Source organism: Juglans regia, chromosome 8 (genome assembly GCF_001411555.2).
Source record: "Juglans regia cultivar Chandler chromosome 8, Walnut 2.0, whole genome shotgun sequence".
Classification (NCBI taxonomy): Eukaryota; Viridiplantae; Streptophyta; class Magnoliopsida; order Fagales; family Juglandaceae; genus Juglans; species Juglans regia.
This window is the reverse complement of record NC_049908.1, coordinates 22,665,402-22,693,373: the sequence shown is the minus strand read 5'-3', so window position 1 is coordinate 22,693,373 and position 27,972 is coordinate 22,665,402. Positions and strand designations below refer to the sequence as shown.

Below are 27,972 nucleotides of genomic sequence, written 5' to 3'. Positions count from 1 at the left end.
GTCAACCACTAGAAGAGTTGGATCAGCTCACTACAGCCACAGAACTTGCCGACCAGGCACCTCCCTCCACCTCGCACTATTCCGGTAAGCCCATGATTGCCCGCCACTCCTCTCTATCTGATTGTTTCGGCTTAATAGAAAACTCTCTCTCGCTCCCTATGTCGGACCACCGTATTTAGAGGATCCTCTAACTGCCCACTGTGACTCCCAACCAACCACAGACCTCACCATCAAAGTTAGCTGTGAACCCACGTCAGAGAACAACACAGAAATGCAGCCTCACCAAAGCCGAAGGACCTCTGTTTTGCTCCATTAAAACAGAGCAATTTCGGAGCCCACCGTAATGCCAAGTCTCCACCTTGTCAAACATCACTCCTCGCCGGAAACGTCAACATCACACGGCTGCAGCTCGGTTACACTACGCCTTGGACCATCACACGTAAGTCCATCTCCCTTACGCCATGATTCTCACTCTCCGTTCTCCCTCGATCACTCACGACATGAAGTCTCTCCCATAATCTCTCTTTGTCATTGTCTGTCTCTCTCACTCTCATAACACTCTCACTCTCAGTTGCATAGTCGCCCACTCGCTGGAGTTGCCACCGTGCCCAGCCACGAGCCATCGCTAGTTGTTGATCATGGTAAGCCACTGCCACTACCTTTCGGGTAAGTCCATTCCGTAAGATTTTATCACTAATATTAGTAAGGGTGTTATGGTAAATTACAAGAGTACCCCTGCTCAATTAGTGTTGATAGAAGGGTCTATTTATAAGTGGGAGGGGTTCCTATAGTAAAAACCAAGAGAAAATAGATGTTGGACGGCAATAATTTTTTGAGTATTATTTCTAAGTGACATGTCGATTGATGGCAGAAATCGGGATAAATATGATACTTAGGCTTGATAGTAGCTTTTTAAAATTAATCATCTTATAAATTGTGAAATTATGCGTAAGGTAAGATAATTGGAGAGGCGATATTTTAGAGTTTTTGAGAATTTTAGATTTAGGAAATATAGATTATTTTAATAGTTTAGATTTTAAATAAAATCACATGTTTAGCGAGAAATTTATGCAAATTACGTGTTTATTTTATAGGAGACCAATTACATGCCGAAAATAGTGGATTAGCATTGCAAGGTAAGTAGCATAATCATATCCTTACACGTATGTATGGTAAACTGCTTGTCTTTTATAAAAATATTATGCATGTATGCCTTCCATTGGAAGCCCTTTTTACTTACCCAAGCCATGATAAAATTATGAAAATTTATGATTTTACATGAAGAATTATACATTAAATTATTTATGAAGACTCATGATTTTATGAAAGAAGTTATGCATCAAAAGATATATGAAAAGTCATGATTTTATGTGAGTGTTATGCCTTAAAATAATTTATGAAAGCCATGCATGATTTTATGTGAAGGTTTATATTATTGAAAAATCATGATTTTATTTAAGGAAACATGTGTCACGACATTTATGAAAGAATGCGATTTCATTTAAAATCTATGATATGATATGATAAGATATGGCAAGTATGCATGTGATTTCTTTTGAAATCTATGATATGACAAGTATGCAACTATGATTATGATGAAGTATGAATAATAAGATATGTAACGGCCTATGTTATGATATGAAGATGGTACCTATGTTATGGGCATATTGCATTGCCAGGTCATGCATGCTGGTAGTGCACCCAGTATGTTTTCCTTATGTATGGATTCCACAACCCGTGGCCATAGGCGGAATCAGAATCTACTTAGATTAGCTAACCCTAGCTCACGGGGGGTCAACAGTGGGTATCGACCTATGATAAGTGAAAGATAAATTTGTGTTCGTCTTCATGTTCATGTTATTTACGTATGTATTTATGAGTATGCACATTTTTCAAGAAACCTTATTTTTATTATGTTTACTATATGATATGTTGCTTATTGAGTATTCGACTCATTTTTTGTATATTTTTATGTTTTTAAACGACCTCAGGTGATGACATTTATGAGTATGAGACTGCAGGATAGGACTAGACCCTGGGAAGCGAGGCAGAGGCCTAGACAAATTATCCTATGATTAGTTTTATGGTTTAAGGTTTAAATAAATTATTCTGATGAGCACATAAGACTTTTGTATTTTTTTTTTAAATAAGTGCTTCCGTAGACTCTATTTTGGATTTTAAGTATTTATTAAAGTTTGTTTATTTATGGAATCTTTCGCATTGTATTTAAAAAAACAGTTTTTAAGTTCAAGTTTAGTAGCACATTGGCTCCCCGAAAATTCTAAAATGTTTTTATTGTAGAGCGGGGTGTTACAAAGTATCATTCTTATGAATATCTGTAATGTTTGTTCGAATAAAAATTTATTAGAATTTCAAACAGTATGCCTCCCAAACGCAAAGCAACATGTGCGCCATTCCCATCCATTACCAACTCCCTGTGTGGTTCACCAGCCATCGTAGTGGGCTAACATTACCAGACCTAGAACAAAGTATTTTATCAAATTAAATACCACATTTAATGCTCTATTTAAGAAATATATATGATAAAATAAAAATAATTTAATTAAAACATATGCTTTAATTACTGTATATAGCTATTGTAAGCCAATGCTGAGGTCAAGGCACTACAAGGGGTGTCTGCAGCGTGGCTTGCTTCTTATGTTGGTACGCTTACTCGCATGTATGCACTGATGGTCACATCCTCCTGGGCAAAAGTTTTCCAAGATGTGAAATACCACATCAAAAATGGTTGCCTGAAAATAAGCTACATCCTAAGAAACTAAGTATAACATGTTAATTTAAAGTTATTATGTATTTATATTAATTGTTTATAATTTTTGAAAGGACGAGTTTGAACTTAATTTTGGCCAACAAGAGGATCAACATATGGTTGAAGAACTAATGTCGTATGCATTTCGGGGGTACAAAGGTCGATGCCATGCACACTATCAAAAGTTTAGTACGATAATAGAGGCACTCCAAAATCCATTCCAAGCCATGCCACCGAACGAATGAGAGAAGGTTTGTGATATGTTTGAAGATCCTGTTTATCGGGTAATTTCGCTGCTATCTTTTTTAATACTATATGATAGATGTAATAAACATATATATAAAATATTTTTTTGGCAACGGAGTACTGTGAAAATTAACGATACACCATCCTGCGGGCTCTCGATCTTTTGATCAATTGTCTACAAAATTGGTAAGTTATTCTAATCCCCATTAAATTTTAACGTATAAGACATTTTTCTAATTTAAGTTCTAATATAGATTTTCCTTTTGCAAGAAGAAGAAAGTCCTGCTAACTATGATCTGACCTAATTGTATGCTAAAGCACATAAAAATCGAGATGTTGTTTGGAACAATGCCAAAACAGAGGAAAATTATATAAGTTTAAAATTATTTAATTCATAGTTAGATTGATACTTAATTTTAGGTCACTGCTTAGTATATATACTACGAGAAGCATAGAAAGATTATGACCTTATATTGTTGATCTTCTATTTTTCCATGGGCTTGAAGCAAAACTTTCACAGTTCAGTCAGCACAAAGTCTTCTCTTAAGAAAGAACAAAGATTGAAAGAGATAGTTCAATTTTAGAAAGATAAACAATAAAAATTAAATAAGACTTTATTAATCTGATTGAATTGATGAAGAAGCTTGATTTGAATTATTTCTATCACCCTTTACCTCTCTCTTTGGTGTTGGTTGGAGAGGCTTGAGAGGAACTTGTAAGCATTCACCATCTCCTTCAAGCATTTTGACGACTTTGTTCATTGATGGACGATCACTAGGATTCAATTGTATGCACCATAATGCGACTATCAACATCTTCTTACATATTTTCCTTTCATCTTCAGTAGCATCTTGTATTTCTATATTCTTTCCATAATGGAATTGATCATATATCCAAGTGGGGAAGTAAATTTGGCTTAAATGTTCTGTAGATGCATTCAAGTTCTTTCTTCTACTCACCATTTCCATTAACAACATTCCAAAGCTATAGACATCAGCTTTGTATGAAACGCCTCCAATATTTTTGTAAAGCATTTCAGGAGCCATGTACCCAAACGTTCCTCTTGCATGAGTCAAAGGAACAATACTATCTTCCACCGAATACAATTTTGCTAAGCCAAAATCTGAAACTTTGGGTTTCAAATTCTCGTCAAGAAGAATGTTGTGAGGCTTAATGTCGAAATGTAAAATTTGCATGTCACATCCTTGATGTAAATACTCAATCCCACGAGCCACTCCTAAAGCAATATCATATGTTTTCTCGTAGTTGAGGATATTTGCCTCTGATGAAAAAATGTGTTTGTTTAGAGATCCGTTGTGCATAAACTCATATATAAGGGCACGCTTTGAACCATGAACACAAAAACCAATGAGTTGCACTATATTCACATGATGGATCCTTCCAATGGTTGCTACTTCGTTGATAAAATCTTGTCCATTTGCTTTGGATTGGCTTAACATCTTTACTGCTACAAGACGTCCACTTCGAAGTGTTCCTTTAAATACTGTGCCAAATCCTCCTTCGCCCAATCTTTCCCTAAAATGTTTGGTCATTTTCTTAATTTCTGAGAAAGAGTACCTTATTGGCATGAGGTTATTTTGGCTTTGCAGAAATTCTTCAATATCGTCGTACATGGATAAGTGCCTCCGTCGCCATTTCTTTATCAAAGATTTAATCACAAGTGGAGCACCTAATACACTGATCGCCACATGCAATTCTGAAAAGGAAAACACAAAAAGTAATTATACGAAAGCGATCCTATTGTTACACTATCAGTCTAGCTACCTGTTGTCACCATTGTCTTGTTACATTTGAAAAAATATATAGATAGTATTCACAACCAATTACTCCATTTCAAAATTCTTGTGGTTTGGCACAGTGTTTATTTTTAATGTCAATTTAATAATGATGTCTAACTATGTCTTGTTTCGTAGTTTAAGGAATATATATGATTAATTTAATAAAACAATTAAAAAAGATAAAAAGAGAGAGATACATGAGATTCTTACTGAGTAGTAATCCAATTAATACACCTGCCAAACCAGTAGAATGAGCTGCAAAACAAGTAAAAGAATTAATGTGCGCGCCAACATCCAACATGCATAGAATGCATTGATCAATCTAATATCCCAATTGTGTTATCACAAAGCAAAACTCATCCAATTATATATAATACATCTGATATCTTTCTGAGATAGAAAACTCACAATAAAATACCATTTCTCGTAGGATGCGTATGCACCACCCTACAGGTTTGACTACCAAAAAAAAAAAAAAAAAAAAAAGGTTCATGTCAGCGTCTGAATTCAATAATTACAATAATTAACAATCTGACCATTATTACAAATATTAGAGATAGACGGTACTAGTATATCTTGGATTAGTAACTTTATTATTATATCTTGAATTTGTAATTAACATGATGATTACCGTCAATACTAGTATCTCTAATTACATATTGATTTATAAGATCAAGAGTTGTGTCTTTTGATTGCCCATATAAATGAACAACCCAAGTGCTGGTTGTTAATTTAAAACCGCCACTTGTCTCAAAAGAATAAGGTGTTAGGTAGATTTAATTATTTATATTTATCTTAACACTCACCTCACGTATGAGCCATACTCTTCCTTAATAAGTAGACTGGACTAACACATAGAATATTTAATTAATTAATTGGGTGAAATGTAGAGTCAAGATTCAAACTTAAGATATCTACTCTGATACCTTGTGAAATCACTATTTACTTCAAGTTTATTTCTCGTGAAATGAGTGCCAAAAGGAAAAAAAAACTGAACACTAAAGGCTTATTTGAGTATAAAAATATGAGATGAGAATTATGACAATAGTAGTAAAATAGTTTGTGAAATATAGAAAAATGGTTTGAGTTAAGTTGTTTTATTGAATTTTGGGAATCGAAATAGAAGAATTGAAAAAAATATTATAAAGTTTAATTTTTTTTAAATATTATTTTTGTTTTGAAATTTGAAAAATTTGTATTATTTTTCGTGTTTTGTTTGAAAGTTTGAGAAAGTTGTAATAATTAGATACTGATTAGATAAAAAAGTTAAAAATTTAAAATTGAAAAATGTTTTTATGTTTGAGTGATAGTTGGAAAATAAATTATAAGAAATTTTGAGATGAATGAGATGCTCGCAACTAATTTCACTTCCCAAACATGGACTAATACAAATTGAAGAACTAATATATATTAACAATTATTAAATAATTTTAAAGTATAGATATATATATATATATATATATATATATATTGCCCCAATTTATTATAAGATATTATGTCAACAGTTAGTTTTAACATGAATATGTCAGTGTAAGGATGAGAGTACTTAATAATTTGTCCATTAATTTATTTCATTAATGGTATGTTTCTTCGGATTGAGATCACTAACAATGAGTGGAGAACAAGCCGAACAGCGCGCAACCGGTAGTGAGCATAGAATCTACGTAGAACACTTTGTGTGTGTGTGTGTATATATATATATATATGGACCTTTACATTTCGAGGCACTAGTTAATTAATACTTACTGGGATATGTGTGATTTACATTTCAGATTCTGATTTGTTAGAATATTGTCATATTTATGATAAAATATATTTATTATATTATAGTATATGTGTGGTAATATGCCGTATTTATACCATATTTAGCTTATTATAGTTAATCTATATCAAATAGCATCTTTGACTTATTTTGTATTTATTGAATTTTCATTATTCCTCTAGCCTTGTTCATCTATATATGTCATTCTATTGTACCTTTTCAGGATTCAGAAGAGGAAGTGGATTTGATTTGTAGTATCCCTATTAGTTGATGGAGCGTAGTGGATAAAATAGTATAGGATGCTCAAATGATGGTAAATTTTCTGTTAAGAATATTTACCACCTGGAGCAAAAAAGAATGAGAAGAAAGATAGGGAAATCCTCAAAATGTGTCTGTGAAGATAAAGAATGGAATCTCATATGGGGCTTAATGTACAAGGAGCTATCAAACACTTATTGTGGAAGGCTTGTCTCAACCTGCAACCTACAAAGGAGAACTTGACTAAGAAACATAATCTAAATTCTACTTTGTGCCCAATTTGTGAGTTGGAATCTAAAACAAATATGCATGCCCTTTGGAGTTGTCCTACAGCTCAAATGTCTGGGTTGAATCCAAAAGTCTAGTCCATAAGTGGAGTAGCTATGAGTCTAACTTCATGGAGTTATAGAAAAAACTTAATGTGCAACTAGGAATGGAGGAGGTGGAGATGGTAGCTTGTACTTTGAGGAAAATATGGCTAAGAAGGAATTCATGGTTGTTTGACAAAAAGTTTGCAGAACCGAGGAGTGTCCTAAATGCTACCAAAGAGGGACTAAATGAATTCATCATAGCACAAGATTATCATTAGAAGACACAAATGTCAGGGGGCACAGATAGAAGGGAGGTTAATATTAAGGATGATATCACCAAGTTAGACTTGCCAACCAAGACCTAAAGTCAAGCATGATTCATGGACAGAAATCATGCAAGCTAAAATCAAGGAAGCAAAACTGTTGCATCATAATCAGTAACTTTCCCTACTTAGATTCTCCTGTACTATTTATAATCAGATCATGTACAGGAGAGCCAAAAGTGTGCAAAATTTAAAAACCAAAATCAGTGTTTATTATTTTATATGGTATCAGGAGAGCCGACCTCTAACGAGCTTTCCCTTTAATCCTCAGCAATGTGTTCTTCCTCTGGGTCCACCATTCTAGTCACCAACACTGTTCACTCCTCCTCTGACATCCCCATCATTACCATTAATGCCGCTACCACTATAAATGAAAACTCACATCCGTTACCTTTCCCTAATGGCGAGCACAGTTCAAAGCACTAATCAATGGTTATGACCTCATAAATTTTGTCACCGACGCTCTTTCATGCCCTGCCATTGACAACACCAAATATGCTTCCTCCAAAGCAGCAAGTTTTTACTGGATTCGCCAAGACAAATTGATCCTTCATGCCCTCCTTGCCTCCACATCCACCACAATTACCCCGCTACTCGCTTCCAGCAAGACGTCTTATGAGGCATGGAGCACCCTCACCCACCTCTATGTGAGAAAATCTCAAACACGTGCAATGTAATTAAAGGAGGATCACATGCTAAGCCAACGTGGAACTCGCTCTATCACAAAGTTTCTTTAGGCAGTCAAAATCATCGCAGATGAATTGGCTCGATCTCATCGACTACCCAATCTCCGATGATGACTTGACCCTCTATATCCTCAACAGCTTGGGTCCCAAATTCTGTGACATTCCTGCCCCCATCCATTCCTGAGAGTCCTCTCTATTTTTTGAAGAACTTCACGACCTCCTAGTTGGTCATGAGAGCTATCTTCAACATCAGGACAACTCCTTCGCCTACCCTCTGATTGCAGCTACCAACTACAATCAATGGAAAGGAGGTGAACTTGGGTCTGATAGATCTAGAAATCATCGTACGACTTCAACCAAAGGTCGCGAGACCTATAAACGCTGAAACTTAGAGGCCTCTAATTTAGGCTCCCACAAATTCACTCCCAAGTGTCAACTTTGTAACCAATTGGGCCATATAGCAAAAAAATGCCCGAAGCACGCCCCAAATGACCCTACTACAAATTGCACCTCTTCCTCAAAACGCAGTGATAAAAGGTGGCTTGTTGATTCTACTACATCACAGAATATGACCACTGATCTCTCCAATCTTTCCATCCACTCCGAATATGATGGCATTGATGAAGTGGTAATTGGTGATGGTTCAGGTTTGCCTATCTCCCACATTGGTTCCTTAACCTTTGTCTTGCCTAATCGTGTCTTTCACTTACATGATACTCTTTATGTTCCTAGTATTAAAAGAAAAAATTAGTCTTCGTTCATCACTTTACCAAACAAAATAATGTTTACTTAGAGTCTCACCCGTCTTATTTTCTTATGAAAGATCGGATCATAGGGGTGACACTACTCAAAGGCACATGTAAGGATGGCGTGTACCCTTCTTTAGATACCCTAGCTACAATGTCCAAACCTACAGTTGCTTATGTGCATGAACGTACCACGACAGACGGCTGGCACAAACAGCTAGGACATCCCTCTTCCAACATTGTTTGGCACCTTGTTCATGCTTTCTCATTACCTATTAATAAAAGCACGACTTCCTCCATATGTACCTCATGTTCAAAAAATAAAGCCCATCAACAATCGTTTCAATCTCATGGATTAAATAGTACGGCACCACTAGAACTTATTTATACAGATATTTGGGGTCCCTCTCATAATGTAGGTCTCAATGGTTCAAAATACTACCTCATTTTTATTGATCATTATACCAAATATGTCTACTATATCCTATGCACCACAAATCAAGTGTTCAGAGTATTTTTCGTCAATTTAAGCATCTTGTGGAAAATCGATTCAATACCACAATCAAGAGTTTATATTCAGATAATGGAGGAGAATACATTGTTGTTAAACCACACTTATCCCTTCAAGACATTAGTCACTATACTACCACCCCCCACACCCCACACGCCCAACAAAATGGCATGTCCGAAAGACGACATCCTCATCTTGTTGAAACCAGTCTCATGCTTCTTACTGATGCCCACATGTCTCTATCCTACTCTTTCCAAATTGCCGCATATCTCATAATTTGGATGCCAACTCTGACGTTGAATAATAAATCTCCATTTCAAATCCTCTTTGGTCAGACCCTTTAACCCGACCCTATAATCATCACAATCTCTAGCCCAAATCCAGGCCTTGTGTATTTGTGGACTGATACCTCACATAAAATGCATATCTCTGTCTTAAGCCCATTATCAACTGCCTCTACACCTCTCTCCACGTTCTATTTGATGAAAAAAAATTTACCCAAGCATACCCGACCCCCCACCTCTCAGAGATGTCGCCTCCCTTGCTTCCTCACCCGTACAGACCACCTGTCGCGCCAGTCCAACCGTTGTTAGTTACATTGGCACCGTTTCCAAAACCAGACAATCCAGTTGTGGTTACCATCAGCCCCGCCTCACCTGTGGTGGAGTCGCCTCCGACGCTGACCTCCCCTTTGGTAAGTGTCTCCATTGCACCTTCTTTATTTCCCTCAATATCCCATAATTTATCTGATACTGTCAGCACTAAGTCTAACCATGTCCAGCCAGTCGCACCTTGCACACACACAATGGTCACTCGTTCCACGAATAACATCTATAAACCTAAACAGTTGTTCCTAGTCACCAAACATCCCATACCCGCCCTTGGAACCAACTAGTGTAAGTCAGGAAATCTCTGATCCTCACTGGTGTGAAGCCATGTCTACTGAGCTAACCACTCTTATGCATCATGGCACATGGAAATTGGTTCTCCCTCCGAAGCGGTGTAATATTATTGGATGCAAATGGGTTTTTCGGGTGAAGAGGCTTGCTGATGGTTCTATTGACAGGTTCAAAGCACAACTTGAGGCAAAAAGCTTTAATCAACAGCCAGGACTTGATTATACTGAGACTTTTAGTCTTGTGGTTAAATCTGCTACAATCCGTACTATTTTGTCTCATGTTGTGATGCAGGGTTGGTCCTTAAGACAATTGGATGTAAACGACGCCTTCCTTCATGGCCACCTTACGAAAGTTCTTCAGATGACACAACCCTCAGGCTTTCAGACCAGCCTTGCTGGAATTTGGTTTTGTCAATACCAAATCTGATTCATCTCTGTTTGTGTACAATATCGGATCAACACTTGCATATTTTCTGGTATACGTGGATGAACTAATTATCACAGGCAACGACATTACCTTTGTGGCAAGCATCATTCAACAACTTGGCCATAAATTCTCTCTCAAGGATTTGGGGCCCCTTTATTTCTTCCTTGGTATTGAGGTCATCCCTACAAGCAAGAGGTTGTTTCTAACTCAGCATAAGTACATCCATGATCTACTCGCTCGAACTAGTACGAATGGTGGCAAGGATGTGACCATCCCATTGTCCACCTCTGTTCCATTAAAATTGGGTGATGGCTCCTTTTCAGTGGATTCTATAGAATATCATCGAGTTATTGGTGCCTTGCAATATCTTTCATTAACTTGGCCTAATATCAGTTTTGCAATAAATAAGCTCTCATAGTTCATGCATTGTCCAATAGCGCAACCCATTGGGCCACCACCAAGTGCCTGTTGCGCTGCCTGAAGAATACCATTTGTCATGGCATCACAATATAGAGAAAGATCAGCCCATCCCTTACAGGCTATTCTGATGTTGATTAGGCGGGAAACATGGATGATCGCAGCTCCACATCTGTGTATCTTCTTATGCTTGGCACCAACCCTATCTCATGGAGCTCCAAAAAGCAACGAGTTAATGCAAGGTCATCCACTGCTGCTTCTAGGTCTATGTGGATTCTATCCCTCTTTAGTGAACTTAAGTTCTCACTTTCAAGACCTCCCTTGCTTTTGTGTGATAATCTTGGTGTCACTCACCAAAGCTTCAATCTCGTGCAACACTCACAAATCGATCTCCACTTTGTTCATGACTTGGTTCACAAAGGCATTCTCGGTGTCTGCCATATTCATACCAATGATCAGCTTGCGAATCTTCTCACCAAACCACTCTCCCGTCAACATACCGATTATCTAAGGGACAAGATCGACCTCACTAATGGCAGTCTGTTCTTGTGGGGGCGTATTAAGGAAGATATCACCAAGATAGACTTGCCAACCAAGACCTAACGTCAAGCATGATTCATGGAGAGAAATCATGCAAGCTAAAATCAAGGAAGCAAAATAGTAGCATCATAATCTGTAACTTTCCATACTTAGATTCTCTTGTACTGTTTATAATCAGATCAAGTACATAAATGAAAGTGTGCAAAATTTAAAAACCAAAATCAGTGTTTATTATTTTATAGGTAAATGGGAAAAACCATCAAATTTGTGTGTAAAAGCGAATTGGGATGAAGTAGTAAATGTGTGTCTCCAAAAGTGAGTCTTGGTGTTGTTATTAAAGGCTTCTATGGTGAGGTACTGGTTTTTCCGAGCTCCATTGTGGATCATGTGCATAAACCTATACTTGCAGAAGCTTTGGCTTTCAGGAGAGCAAGATACTTATGTGCAGAGTTAGGGTCGAATGTAATTTTGGAAAGGGACTCTCAGGTGATTGTGAAGGCTACCAATAGTGAAGAAGAAATATGGGCAGATTATGGGAATCTTGATAATCTAATATATAAAATAATCTTGTATTATATGCTAAATTACTAATTAAAATAACATTAAAATATAAAATCATATATAAATAACTATATACTATCAGTATAGTCTATAGTATTAGTAGTTATACTAATACAATATCACTATATATATTATAATATAGCACAATAGTTTATAATACAATTATAATATACATTATAATATACTATAATATATTATCACTATATTATTACATACTATAATATATATAGCATATTATGTATAATATATATAATATATTGGAAAAATTGGAAGTACCAATTTAGGGGTCTAACTGGTGCGTTATCGATGTTTCAAATCTCAAAATCGATTTGGTTCTAAAACATGTCCAAAATTGGACCAAACTAGACCCGTTACACCCCTAATTACTATATGTCCTCCAGAGACTTTCTAAGCACTTAATAGATTGATGTCCTCTCTCTCATCATCAATCACATACATCGGCTCTCATGCACTATACAACTTGTATACTCATCGTATTTGCACAAACCGCCATCACAAATTGATTCCATGAACTATCGTCAATTTGTGGTGCGAAAAGCACTCTTTTTTGGTCAAGTATGCACTGCCACTTGCCGTCACAAGTTCCAACACCCACTCTGAATGCCTATCTTCTCTCCCAACCACAACATCTATCTCTCTCAGCGCGGTTCCCTCTCAATCTCAGCTCTCTCTCTCTCTCTCTCTCTCTCTCTCCCCCCCCCCATTTCTCTGTATTCTCCCACGTCGCAGACCTTGGTGCACTGGCGTTGCCAAGGCCTTGCTCCATATGTTGTGCCGCTGCAATCCTTTGTTGTTGTCAATTGCCGCTCATCATGTTGGTAAGTTTCTATTCATCCGTGTATATCTCTCTTCTCTCTCTCCATCTGCAGCTTTCACTCACTCTCTCGGTCTTGCTTTCTAGTCCTCTCCCGTCTCTCTCTTTGTTACATTGTAGTGTTGTAGCGGCCACCTCCCCCACACACCACCATAGTCAAGCTGCTTACACCTTAAACACCACTCTTTGCCTCTCGCCTGAGTCCCATGTTGTTTCGCTCACTGTCCTTGCTACCACCAGTGTTCCTCCAGACCACAAGCACACTGCTAGTAAGCCCCTCGAGCCTTTCTCATCTCTCTCTCCCTTTTCACTCTCTCTCCATTTACTTCACTCTCCCTCTCTCGATTTTTCGTATGTTACACACTCTCTACTTGTCTCCCTTTCTCTTTTAGTCTCTCTCTCTCTCTCTCTCTCTCCTCTCTTTCTCTATGTCTGTCCCTCTCTCATCTCCCCGTTTTGTGTTGCAACCCATCATCTCCACCGCCCAAGCCTTGCACCACAACCAAGTTGCCACTGTATTGCTGTTGTGACTAGTGGAGGTCGCTGCACCACACACACAGCTGCTCCCACCACTTCCCTGGTTGGTTGGGTGCATTACTACCAAATTGTGGAAAATGGATTTTCTATGACACCAATGTAGAAGTTGGGTCATTAGGTCATAGGATAGAAAGTTCAGATTTTTGAGTTAGCATTGTCTTATTGTAGATGTGCTAGTTAAAATCTATTAACTTAATGATTTTACTAATTTTGTTTAGATATCGATTGGTTTTAGCTCTATTATGTTGTGAGACAAGTTAGTTGTGCTAAAAAGTTCAGGTAAGTGGTGCTCCTATACTAGATGTTGTCTAAAACTTGCATATTTTGTCATGAAAGCAGCCTTGGTTATTATCTACGCTAGTCCCTGTATGTGAACATTTAAACTTGAAATTTTATAATGATTGGTGTTGACATGAGCAATTTTTGTACTTTGTTTTTCTACTGTGTAAAATCTGAATATGAAATCTGAAATTTTGATCCAATTATATGATATTATCTTATCCATATAATATTTTTGTTATTGCATTAGATCTGTAGACCCTGAGGCATGAGATTTTGATCTACTGTGATTTCTGGCTCAGCCAAACTTTGAAATCGTGGTCTCTGTCTTGAGTGTAATCACTTTAGTGACAATTTAATTTTTATTTTGCTTGGCTATCCATAGGATGTGCAACTATACCACAAGGGTAAATATAGTCTCTGTTTTGAGTGCACTCACTTTGGTAACAAAATAATGATTTATGTTCTGCTTGGCTAATTGCAGATATGCATAACTTTGCCATGGGGGTTAAGATGGCTTCTGTTTCTATTTCATATGTTTTTTGAGTAGGTTGTTGCTAAGGTATTTTGAATATATAATTATTATAATGAAATTCTTTTGAAAATACAACTGTCATATTTTTTAGAATTGTCTGTTTAGACATTCTTTATTTGACTCATGTTTACATACTAGTTTAGATTTGCTGCTTACTAAGTCTGGGGACTCACCCCTTTATATCCATCTTCTTTTTTTTTTTTTTTTTCAAATGTTAGATAAGTGTCAAGTTGCATAAGTAGATTTGTCTGAGTGAACAGAAACCTTGCTAGTGTTTAGTTTAGTTTACTTGGAAGAATTTTGAGATATTTGATTTTGGAGGGCTTTTTGTATTCAAGTTCTTATTATTGAGGGTTTCAGGTTAAAGGGTTCGCCCTTGGGTATGGGGCATGACAATTGGACTTTTAAAGCTTTTCGTGTTAGTATTTATTTAATTTTTAGAAATATCACTTCTCATATTGTATCTTATTATCCTCAATCATAGTATTTGTTGTAACATGTTTTAAGTGACTTCATAGAATTTCATCAAAGTGAAAAGACACTTAAGATGTGATATGTTAGCTGAATCGGAGATATATAACACGTCAACCCTTATGTATATATATAAATAAATATAATATATATAATATTTATTACAGGAGCTCAAGACTTTCTTTTTTTTAAGAGAACAATATGTACTGTCTCAGCTCGTAACACTGTTGACCTATCACTAACGCCACTACTATCAACCACTCTACACCGGTGAGTGACCCATCACTGCGAGCACATATAAGGTTGACAGGCCCCAATGACTTCACTGAGGGCCGTCCTGCGTTAAGCCTCTTGTTGGTGACCTGGTATTTTCTCAAAAACTGATTCGGTTGTTTCACAGAGGCATATCGATCCTCGTTTCTGTGCTCCAGCACCACAGACAAGGGCGACGGGCTCAGGCGAACCCATTAAGGGCCCGTCGATGTCGGTATTCCTCCGGTGACTATATTTTGTTTAAGGTTCACCAGTGTTGTTTCTTTTCTCCCACTCACAGTTGGCTGATCTCTACTCGACTGCCACAGACACGTGCAACGGGCTCAGATGCACCATTTAAGGACCTTCTGATGAACCATTCAAGGGCCTTCCTCTGGCGATTGCAATTTGCTTCAGCTTGTGCAGATCTGGTTTCACCACTTAATGCCAAGATCTATATTTTCTTAGGTGCACCAGATATGTGCTTGTACTCATGGACATTGGTCAGGAATGAAGGTGGGGAAGTCACTGCATTTGATTCCGAAACATGGATATTATTATGGGTCAGGTGGTGCCTTTTTGGGTGGAATCAAAGGCTTTTGAGTTTTTTTCCAGAAGAATGGAGGTCCTTGTTGAAAATTGTGGAGAGGAGCAACAGGGTTTGGAGGTCTCTAGCTATGGGGTGTAGTTGTATAGGATCGTTGGTGGCCACGGTGGAAGCAGTATTACAAACAGGAAGAAATTTGGAATTCACAAAACATTTGCATGAAGGGAATAGAACATTCATGGCTCAACAATGCTCAAACGAGCATGGTAGGTTTCTAACTTTCACCGAATATGGTGGAGGAGGCTGGAGGAGTGTTGTAGTCATTCCTGAAGGGTATGAAGGTCTGGGTTGGGAGAAGTTTGCTACAGAATCACGCAGAGCTACGGACATGTTTTTTGTTGATGGGTCAAGGAAAGAAAACTAGAAAAAGAATGAGAACGTCAACTCAGAGGTGAATCATAAAGACCCAAGCACATCCACGATGACAAGGCGATATTATGCGACAGTTCTAAACACGGGTCATGCTTCAGGGGGTTCAGAGTGAGGGGGTTCTGCAAATCAAGCCGCAGAACCAGCTTCTCGAGATGAACAATTCTTTAATTGAGATGGAAATGCAACTTAGCGAGTTGAAGGCAGCGATAACTTTCGTGTCTACTTAAATAGACCAGCTTTTAGCTGGAGGCAACAGAGTTGTAAGAAATAAGATTAAGATAGGCGCAAATCCTTTAAACTTAGATAAAGGAAAATGGAAAACGAAGTCTGGGTTATTTGAAGTGGGGTCTACATCGAGTATCGCCTCAGGTAGCACATGATAAACCAATAGTCGGTATTACACCCTTGGTCCCTGAAGAAATTATGGCTCCCTCGTCAAAGTTGAAGCAAAATGGTGTACTGGCGAGTTCTAAAGGAGATGTAGGATTCGCTGTCACCCCAGAGGTGAAGGGACTTGCTGTCACCCCAGAATCTCCAATGGGTTTGGAGTTGGTGCCTTGTGTACAGGAATGTCTAGAGTTAGGAGTGCAGTTGGATACTATGTTTGGGGATAATGTGGCTCCCCTGGTCTCTATTCCTCCAATAGTGGATTGGATTCTTCCTAAAGTTAACGAGAATCAGCAGTTTGTGGGAATTTCACATGGAGGATATGAACACCCATTTAAAGAATTAATTACTGCGATCGAGGCAAGCCACACCCTTGAAACCAAATCAAGTTTCAAGAAAAGTAGGGAGTTACAACGTCTTCATTTGGCAATCAACTACGATGCTAAGGGTGGTAGCTCAACTAGAGGAAAGTGTAAAGGGAGGGCATTGTGAAAACGGGAAACAAGGGGTTGGGGTTGGGTGTTCACGTACAACTCTAGATCTATGGGAAATAAGGGGTTGGGTTTGGGTGTTCGGGTAGAGTTATAGATCTTCGGAAACAAGGGGTTTGGGTTGGGCTTAGTGTATTTTGGGTTGTTTTTCATGGGTTTCTTGGGGCATTAGGGGTTTCTAATATGGGCAAGTTGTTTTCTTGTATACATTCAGTGTACTTGGTTACTCCTTTTGATATATATAATATTTTTACTTATAATATATATATATATATATATAATAGTTATTTATACATAAGTAATGCTAGATACAAGTTTAGAAAGTGTAAGTCCCGGGCAGTCCATTTAAAAAGAACCTGGGCATGCCATGAGAAAGTAACTTTTTAAAGGTGGGGCCAATTGTTTTTTCTAAAAATATTGTGTGGGGATTGCACATATATCCTATGCTTGTACAAATAATTTTTTGTATATCATATATATATATATATATATACATACATAATATATACATGCATATATGTACATATATATATATATACATATGCGTACTGTGTATGTAATTGACATATTTTATCTTATCTGCAAGTTTAACTATTTTCATATTTCATATATAATGATGGGCTAAAAGATGAAAGAAAACAAATAGATCAGAGAGATATAAATTCTTACGGATGGACAAAAGAAATAAGGTAAGTGGTCAGTTTTTTCTTTTGAAATGAACAAACTTCATTAAACATGAGTTACAACATAATAGGATTTTGCATACAAACTAGGTTAAGAACCAGTTCAATGGCATCTAGCTCAAGCTCTAGAGATGCTTTAGCAAGATTGTGTGCAAACTCATTGCCAAATCTCTTTACAAACAGAACCTTCCAACTAGCAATGATTAGATATCTTTGCGTCACTAAGGATCATTCCAACTCTATCATAACTCTCTCTTTGCTGCTGTAAACCAATGATCACCTGTTGAGAATCTCCTTCCAAAATAACTGAATTCAGCCCTAGATCTTTAGCCAAGGCAGCAGCATGAAAGGTTCCCTGAGCTTCTGCCTGCAGAGGAACATATAGACTAGCCTTTGAGAATATCTTAGTAGCAATAACCTTACCCTCATGATCTTGAGCAACAAGACCAAAGCCTGATCTTCCTTTAGATCCACTTAAAGCTACATCCCAATTTATTTTAGTGTAGCCCCTGGGAAGAGGAGACCAGCTACTGCATTGACTAACTGTTGTTGAAGTATTGGTTGCAAGATTCGAGTTCACCTGGGCAGAATGAAATTCTACTAACAAAACCTCAAATTTCCTAGCCAATGCAGTAGGGTGACCAAAGTTACCCTCGAAGATATATTGGTTTCTCCAATGCCATATGCCCTTTGCTGTGACTACAAACCAATCCAGTATATCCTGATCATAGGCTAATAATAGACTCTCCATCAATTCTTTAAAAATCTTAGGTCTCAAGGAGCTTTTATGAATGGCTCGAGGCCCTTGACTCCACACATCCATTGTAGAAACACAACTCCAGAAGGTATGTATTACTATTTCTTTCTCCCTTGAGCAGATAGGGCATAAAGGCGTTTCAACAACCTTTTTCTTTAAGAGATTTAGAGAAGTTGGCAAAGATTCCAAACAAGCTCTCCACAAAAACATTTTAGTTGCACTAGGAATACAGAAATGCCATAGAGAAGTCCAGTCCAAACTTGTGTGAGCCTCTGTGGAAGATTGACCACTATCCCAACTAAGGATCTCCTTTTGCAAGTGGTAAGCACTCTTCATAGAGAAGCTTCTATCTTTTGTACCCAGCCAAATCAGTCTATCTCAGGAACCATTGGCACTAATGGGAATTTTAAGGATTCAAAAGGCTTCTTCTGCCCCAAAGGCAGTAGTAACTCTATCCTTCTTCCACTGCTTTACATAATGATCAATCAGGCCTGCAACTTTGGTCTATTCTGGCAGACATTTAGGTTGGGATTGGACTTTATAGCTAGTGGAAAAGGTATCCATCTATCCTTCCAAATTAAAGTATTAGCTCCATTGCCAATCCTCCAGAAAATACATTTCTTGACTAAATCCCTTGCTACACAAATGCTCCTCCAAATGAAGGATGGTCTTGAGCTAACCTTTGCTTGAAGAAAATCAGTAGATGGGAAGTATTTTCTTTTCAATGTATGTGATGCAAGAGAACTTGGACGTTGTAGTAGTCTCCACCCTTGTTTTGCCAATAAAGCCACATTAAAGTTTTCTAGATCTCTAAATCCTAAACCTCCAACAGATTTTGCTTTCCCCATTTGACTCGAGGAAACCCAATGTAATTTATTTACCTTTTACAGCTGACTCCACCATAATTGGTGCAATACTCTATTAATCTCTCGTAGTAGGGTCTTAGGCCGTTTGAAAACCCCCATACAGTATGTAGGCATTGCTTAGATGACAACCTTCAAGAGGATTTCCTTACCTACTTGAGATAGAAGCTTAGTGTTCTAGTGACTAATACGACTCCTGACTCTATCCAGAATGCCTTTGAATGCTTTGTACCTTGATTTGCCTATAAGGGCAGGTAAACCAAGGTAAGATTCATAACTAGAAGTAGATCTAATCCCAGCCATACCCAATATAAAAACTCTAGTCAATCTCTTAGTGTTGGAGCTGAAAAAGATGGAGGTTTTATCATTATTAAGCTCTTGGCCATAGGTTTTTTCATAGATACTCAGCAAATACTGTATTTTTGTCCATTCCATTGCATTTTCACGGCAGAACAACAAACTATCATTTGTAAAGAACAAGTAATTAATGCTAAAATTTGCCTCTGCCTATAGAGAAACTATGAATCTGTTTTAAGGATTCAGCATGATTCAATAGGGAGCTTAGAGCCTCAGAAACAATGATAAAAAGAAAAGGGGATAAAGGATCCTCTTATCTTAAGCCTCTAGTGGGTTGGAACAAATATTGAGGTGAGCCATTGATAAGGATAGAGTAGGAAATAGATTGGACACAAGTCATCACCAATCTGATCCATCTTACATTGAAACCCAGTTTGCTCATAACCTCAGCCAAGAACAATCACTCAACCCTATCATATGCCTTACTCATGTCCAATCTCAGACCCATGTAGCCTTACTTCCCCTTACACTTCTTCTTCATAGATTGCAAAGTCTCAGAAGCCACTATCACATTATCAAGAATTAATTTTCCAGGAGCAAATGCACTTTGTGTAGGAGATATGATTTTGTGCAGCACCAGCTTTAGCCTATTAGCAAGGATTTTAGAGACAAACTTGTATGTGACATTACATAATGAAATGGGTCTGAAGTCAACAACTTTTTGAGGTTTCTTTATCTTAGGGATCAACACAATATAAGTATCATTGATGCTATAGATGTCACCTGCTGAGTTGAGGACCATAAGCACAACTTTTGTTATATCATCACCCATTATGTCCCAGTGTTTATGATAAAACACAGTAGAAAAATCATCTGGGCCAGGGGATCCAAGAGGATTCATCTGGCAAAGTGTTGTATTAACCTCATCTGTTGTAAACTCCTTTGTTAGTATATTTTTCATGTCCTTATCTACCTTAGTCTTCACCTGAGCCAAACATTCTGCAATACCAACTGGGTTAGAAGAGGAGAATAGTTTCTGGTAGAGCAGGTCAAAAAGTTCAGCAATATCTTCATAGTTGCGTGCCACCCCTCCATCCTCTTTTACAATCCTGCTAATTTCATTAGATTTCTTTCGTTGGTTTGCACTTTGGTGAAAATACTTGGTGTTTCTATCCCCATCATTGAGCCCTTTTTGTTTAGCACTCTACTTCGATCTTATATTTTCTTCTTCCAACAATAGATCATGTCCTTTTGTATCGATCTTATATTTTCTATCCCCATCATTGAGCACTATTATTAACATCTTGGGTCTTGGAAAGCATCTTGACTTTATACTGGATTTTTTTTTTCTATGATTATAAATTGACATTTTATTCCACTTTATCAATGCATCCTTGTACCTCATAGGACTCTTCTGCACTCCCCTTAGAAGAGAGCCTTGCCACTTCTGTTGTTGAATCCAACTCTGAAGGATGATACCATTACACTCCTCTCTTTGGTCCCAACTGGCTTCATATCTAAACAATTTGTTCATCCCCCTATCCTTATTAGCGCTCCCCACAGCCCTACTTATCATGTTGATTAAAAGGGGACTGTGACTAGAAGAGTGAGCAGGAAGAGCTGTAATCTTGCAATCAGGAAATTTTCTTATCCATGCCAGATTCCCAAAGGCTCGATCTAACCTTTCTTTCTTAAAAAGAGGGCCCTCCCCATTGCTACACCAAGTAAATTTGGTCACTTGGTAACCCAGATCATTCAAACCACAATAATCCACAGCTTCTCTGAATCTTTCCATCTGCTGGTAAGGCCTTCTAACAGAACCTTGTTTCTCATGATGGAACAAAATTTCATTGAAATCCCCAAAGCAGATCCACTCTCTATCATCTCGAGGCTTTAACATCCTCAGTAGTTGCCAGCTTCCTTCTCTCTTAGCAGTAATGAGATGGCCATAAAAACTAGTAATCACCAAAGCTTTCTGGTCCTATACTCTCTTCAGTAGATTGATATGGTTCTAAGAGAAAGATTCCAAAAGAACCACATCAGAACTATGCCATAGAAACGCAAGCCCCCCACTCAAGCCTCTACTTCCTACGACAAAACTACAATAAAAGCCTATAGAGTTTCTGACTACCTCCACTTTTCTCTTCCACACTTGGTTTCCATTAAGAAAATAACTCTGAGCCACTTTGACTTCACCCATATGTGAAGTTCCCTAACTGTACGAGGGTTCCCAAGCCCTCTACAGTTCCAACTAAGGCCTATCGTTGCTGTTGGTGGGACTGTAAAGCGGCCTCCACCAACTCAAGTTCATACCTGTCAATTATTGAGCCATCTTCACACTTATACCTCTTGGCTACTTCGTCAACCTCTGCCTACATAACTGTCATATTTCTTTCATTTCCTTTTTTTCCTACCACCACACTTGTTCCCACTGAATTATCAACACTAGCCCTTACCCTCCTTTTCCTTGTATTCACCTTAGAGTTGGCCCTAGTAACAGCACCAGTTGTCTCTATCTTGGTTGCATGTACATTTTCCTGATGTGGGCTAGTAGGTAAGTCAGAAATATTAGAGCCCCTTTTTGTATCAGGAAAAGCTCCCTTGATACCCATATCAACTACACCAGCCTCCTTTCCTCTTTCAATAGGGTCAGGGGTAAATAAAAGTACCTCCACCTCAGTAGAGCTACTTTCCATAGTTCCATTATGATGTCTCCCAACATTAGAATGTTCCTACCTAGCTGTATCCTTAGTAGAAGACTGTATATGTTCAGACATTTTAGAGATAGGAGGACCACTTGCTTTGGTAATTCTTTTTGCCTTTTGTATTTGCTTTACAAAAGGTAGTTCCTCGAAACCTTCCTTACTATCCTCACTTTTGTCTACCTTTCCTGCTTTGACCTCTTGATTGTCCCCTCCCTGAGCACCTGCATGCTTCCAACTCTGGTGGTGGTTATGGTTGGGAGAACCACCATACTTGCGGTTATAAAAAAAATGTTCGTATTCATTAGTTGAGCAGCTAGGGAACATATTGTTGATTTTGCATGCCTTCAACTTGTTGCTCAATCCTTTGTCTAGTAGCACTCCACAATGAAAACAGAAGCTCTGAAGTCTCTCATATTTGAATGAAATCCAAAATTGTTGTTGCTCTTCAAATTGCAACCACCTTCCTCTCAATAAAGGCTTATTAAGATCAATAACCACTTTGACACGGAGACATCTGCCCCATGCCAACACATCTGATTCAGCCACCACTTGAATAACATGGCCAATTGAGGAACCATATTGTTCCCCCACCGCTTCTGTCATTGCTGCCAACAGTAAGTTATGCAACTGAACCCAAAAAGGTTCATAAGCGAAACGTAAACCAACAATAAAAACAACTTCATCCACCTCAACTAGAGTCAATAGGTTTCTATCAAAGAACCATGAACGTCCACTTAAAAACCATTTCCTTATCCGACTGCCATTGAAACTCTATTAAGAAACTCTGGTCTCCCACGTCTTTAAACTTTACCCATCCCTCTAGCCTCCATACTTGTGATATTGTTGTCCTAAATGCTTCATTGTTAACTCCTCTCTCATACAAAACTTTACCAACTATACAATGTTTCCCTCGAGACCCTCCCTCCTTGACACCCTTGGAAGGAAGATGAAAAACATTGCTCTCATCCTTCGATAAACTTAGCTTTTCCCACCTCTTAACTATCTCATCTGCTTCCATCCAACCAGCACCCCACCTCACTCTACCAACGAGACACTAACACTCTTGCAGAGCAAGAGTACCCACCTTATTGTTTCTCCAGAGAGAAGAAAAGGACTAGTGCTATATGTTAGTGTCAAGTGATCAGTTAATTTATATAGAAAGTGATTTAAACAAAATTGTATAAACAAATCTATCCATTATGTTACCAATAAATATAATAACTAGTTCATGTAGTGTCCCATCAATATTTACGTAGGGGCTTGGAAGAACAAATTTCAGAGAATTAATTACTACTTGATCTATATAAATTTTTTTATAAAAGATCAGTTGTTACACGTACAATGACTTGGCAAAATCTTGACTTAGAAGAAGTCAACTCATAAAATATATAATTGGCAGACGCATGCATCATGGTATAAAATCACTTTCGTAAAACTAGTTCTACGTATATCATTATCTTGAAAGGTGACTCTCTCCAGGTTATTAATAGCATCAAGCAATATGATTCTCGTTGTAATAGTGTAGATCTGGCTAATATTACAGATGTGAAAAATATGCTTTTACAATTTGATCAACGGTTTGGTAGGAATGTTAGAAGAGAAGCCAATATTGTCGCTCATTGTTAAGCCAAAAAACTCATCAGAGTTAGAGGATGATTCTGTTTAGATGGAGGATTGTCCATCTTGTCCATCTCATGCATGGAGTTTTATTAATAAATAAATTGATGTTGATTCTAAAAAAAAAAACATCTTTTGTAGATATATATATATATATATATATATATAGAAAACTCACCTACATTTGCGGACCGAAATAGATAGAAAGTATCCCACTCATTTGTATTTCCTGCATGTTTTGACAAAAAAAAAAAGGAAAAAAATGGGATCACATTAGCGTCTGGATTCTTCAATTAAAAATCAGGTCATTATAATGCTGCAAAAAAAGCCCCTTTTTATCCCCTTTAAATGGGTATTGCGTCGGGTACCTCTAGCTACTATACATGCACTATGAAGTTTCATCTTAAATTACGTTCAATAATTGTCTATGATCACAGCAATGGTACTGCTAATTAGTATGATCATGAGTTGGAGTGGGAAATCCAAGAATTCAGTCAAATCTGAAGGAGTACTTAATTAAATTGCAAAAGCAACATAATAACGATTGAGATAGATCGATAAGCATATTATAATAAATATCTCAATAGAATTATGATCTCAAATTTATTAATTACTCACCGCCCCATTGGTAGCAATGAACTTGATTATCATGCACATCGAAGTAGCAAATATCGTTTGATCTGCAGCTTCCACAATAAATCGGGTACCATGAAAGCTCAAAACCATATGAGAATACATTGCGAATGTCTGTACAGGAAATATTAGGATCAGCATAAATTTGTCCTGGCCACGATGTCAGAGACATTCGCTCTATCGTACACGACTCCTCCACATCCATCACATTCGCTCCACGGCCAACAATAAGATATAAGTACTGTTTGGAATCTTGAGAAAAAGAGGAGTTGGAAGAAGACCCATATCCATTATTAATATTAGAACAATTCGTAGAAGTCGTGTCCCAATGGAAAGAGGAAGCCAAACTCACTGGCTTTTCACAGTTCACAATAACCACAACTTCAGTAAAGCGTAGTACTGAAATATCCCAGTCCGGCAGCCTCGAAATACTGAAATTACCACGGTTTAGAAAATAACGAGGGACGAGGGAGTAATTATCCTCCTGAATACCTGAGTCTACAATTCGGATTGTGTAGTTTTTGTAATTGATTTGGCTTACGTAGTATTTACTACTATGTAAAGATAACAACGTGCGGTTGTTGTCATCACATGAGAGCTCGTACCTTTGGTCTCCGCAGTTTGGTGGATCGCCTTTTAGTCGAAACGGATAGCTGATGTTGGGGATATTGCCACAGGAAGAAGGAGGACAGTAGTGATCAGTATTATTAAGACTAGAAGCTGGAGAAACAAGGATTAGGACCAGAACAGTAGTTATAAGGACCCTGATTTCCGCAGGGAAAGCCATTCCTCTTTCCATCAACAGAGAGAGCCAGAGATCAAGGCGATCAGAGGAAGGGAGGATTAGGGGAGATTTGGATGTATAACTTTTATATGTATAATAATGCAGATACAGGGGTAACTACCTGATGCAGGTACAGGAGGACCAGTAAACATAAGCCCAGCTTGAAGAAAAGTAATTCATAAGAAATAGAAATGCATGGGTTGACGGAGTCAATTGTGATTACTGTGAGAGATGAGTAAAAACTATTATTGGTAGTGGTTTGTCTGCCAACTTTTTTGCTATGAAATTATAACTTGTCACGCTGATTCCTGATTCACGGGAAAAAAAAAGAAAAAGATATTAGCTGTTCATGCATCGTTTTATACACGCCTACTTTTTTATTCAGAAATTGGATGCGAAATAGTACACGATCACATTCTTTATACCCACTACGCAGTTTGTAATAAAGAATAGATTAAAAGATTGTGGAGGAGTACTTTTGAGTCGTTCTTTTGACATTTTGGCATGGTGAAGCATCCAAGAAATGTTTGGACATGCATAGAGATGATGTCGATCAGCCCCACTACGCACTGTACTGTAATTAAGAATAAGATAATACTATTAGAGAGCCTTTCTTTTCTCGCCTCTCATCTCATTTTCTTGATAGCCTTTAGGTAGTGGCCGCATGTGCATTTTTCTCTTGAAAGAAAAGTTAAAACCCTACTGTTTTGAGTTCAACAAGATATTTAATTCGACAATATAACATGTTAATGACTGAACCTTGTGTACTTTGTGTTGGTATATAAAAAAGTTACAAGTTTGGAAAGTACCACAAACATCATATATTTGATATACCTGAGATCTCGATCACATGAAAATCTATACTAATTTTTTTATTTTGAATGCCATGCATGCGTGAAACCGGACATTTTGAAATCTCACAGACGCACACATGATCCTGATCTCGATCACATGAAAATTTGTTCAGGAGATTATGTCTCGTCTAAATTATACGCACCTACTTATTTGTTCAGGAAATTGGATGCGAAATACGAGATTACATTTTTTCAAACCAGATTACACGCCATGCATTGTGTAGATTAAACGATTGTGGAGGACTACTTTTGAGTCTTTCTTTTGACATTTTGGCATGGTGAAGCATCCAAGAAAATGGATGTCGATTAGCCCCACTTCGCAGTGTAATTAAGCATAGATCGATGATACTATGAGAAAGCCTTTCTTTTCTCGTGTCTCTCATATCGTTCTCTTGAATGCATTTTGGTAGTGGCCGGCATGTGCATTTTTTTTCTCTTGAAAGAAAATTCAGGACCCTACTGTTTGAGTTCAACAAGATCTTTGGTAAAATAATACAACAATGTTAATGACTGAACCTTGTGTACTTTGTGTTGCTATATAAAATCCTGATCTCGATCACAAGAAAATAATTTGTAATTGGTCTATGCTGATATTTTTATTTTGAATGCCATGCGTGAAACCGGACATTTTGACGTAATGAGAACGCAGTCATGACTATATAATATATGCAGTGGTTTCTTAAATTCACAATTTTGGGGATGAAATCTCACAGACGCACCACCAACAGCCAGTAATATATGTACCCTTTGGAACATTGGGATAAAGAGCAAGTTGAAGTAGTTTCCAAATGCAAATAGCTAAGAAGGAGAATTTCACACTGACTTTTCACAGTTCACAATAACCAGTACGCCTTTCGATAGTTGTATGAATTGGGAATCTCTCATTCATGATGCATTCCCCTTTTTCTCATCTGTGTTATAAGGACGTCCTAACCTACTGAAATTACTGATATTCAAAAAATAGGCATGGCTAAATTAGGAGTAATTATCCTCCTGAATGAACGAATCTACAACTCGAATTGTGTGGTTTTGGTAATTGATTTAGCTTACGTACGTGGCATTTTCGACCAAAGAATAATAATGATGCATGGTTGTTCTCATGACATAAGGGCTCACACTACAACAAATTTTACGCATAGAGACAAAATTTATTGGGGACGAATTTAATTTCATCCCTAAAAATACTTATTTGGGATGAAATTTAAATTTCGTTTCAAAACATGGATGAGGTTCTTAAGGCAAATATCCGTTCGAACTATATCTTCTATGACGAAATATATCGTCTCAAAATTAGAAATATGTTTGAGTAGGTAAACATATGTTTGAATAGCGAGTTAACGTCTATTCGAATGGTTTAGTCTCTGTTCAAACAATAATCTTAGTGGGAAAGTACAAATAATTTTGCCCAGGATGTTCAAAACAGTTTTTGAACTTAAATGTTATGTTCGAACAGGCTTTTTTGGTGGAAAAATCTGGCGGGATGGTTGCAAGACAGTTCAAACTCAAAGAAATTGGGTTCGAACTAATTTGAACACCATATTTATTCATTCGAATAACTTGTTTGGTGGGAAATTATAAAAATATTGGCGGGAATTTGATTCAATACTGTTCGAACATAAGTGTTTGGTTCAAACGGGAATGAACTGAGTTTGAACCCAAAATAAACGTTCGAACGAGATTGTTTAATTATAATAATTTATTGAAAGACATCCAAAATACCTTAAAAATAAATATTTTTTTAATTTATTAGTTATCAAT

The 27,972-nt window shown here is 37.5% G+C and overlaps 1 protein-coding gene across 1 annotated transcript; it reads right to left on the bottom strand.

The window, feature by feature from the left end:
• Positions 1-3,633: 3,633 nt before the first annotated feature.
• On the bottom strand, positions 3,634-4,624 carry LOC108984060 (rust resistance kinase Lr10-like). Its single transcript, XM_035692821.1, has one exon. It carries the CDS (start codon positions 4,603-4,605, stop codon positions 3,634-3,636), a length of 972 nt encoding a protein of 323 aa, XP_035548714.1. The 5' UTR covers positions 4,606-4,624.
• Positions 4,625-27,972: the final 23,348 nt, after the last annotated feature.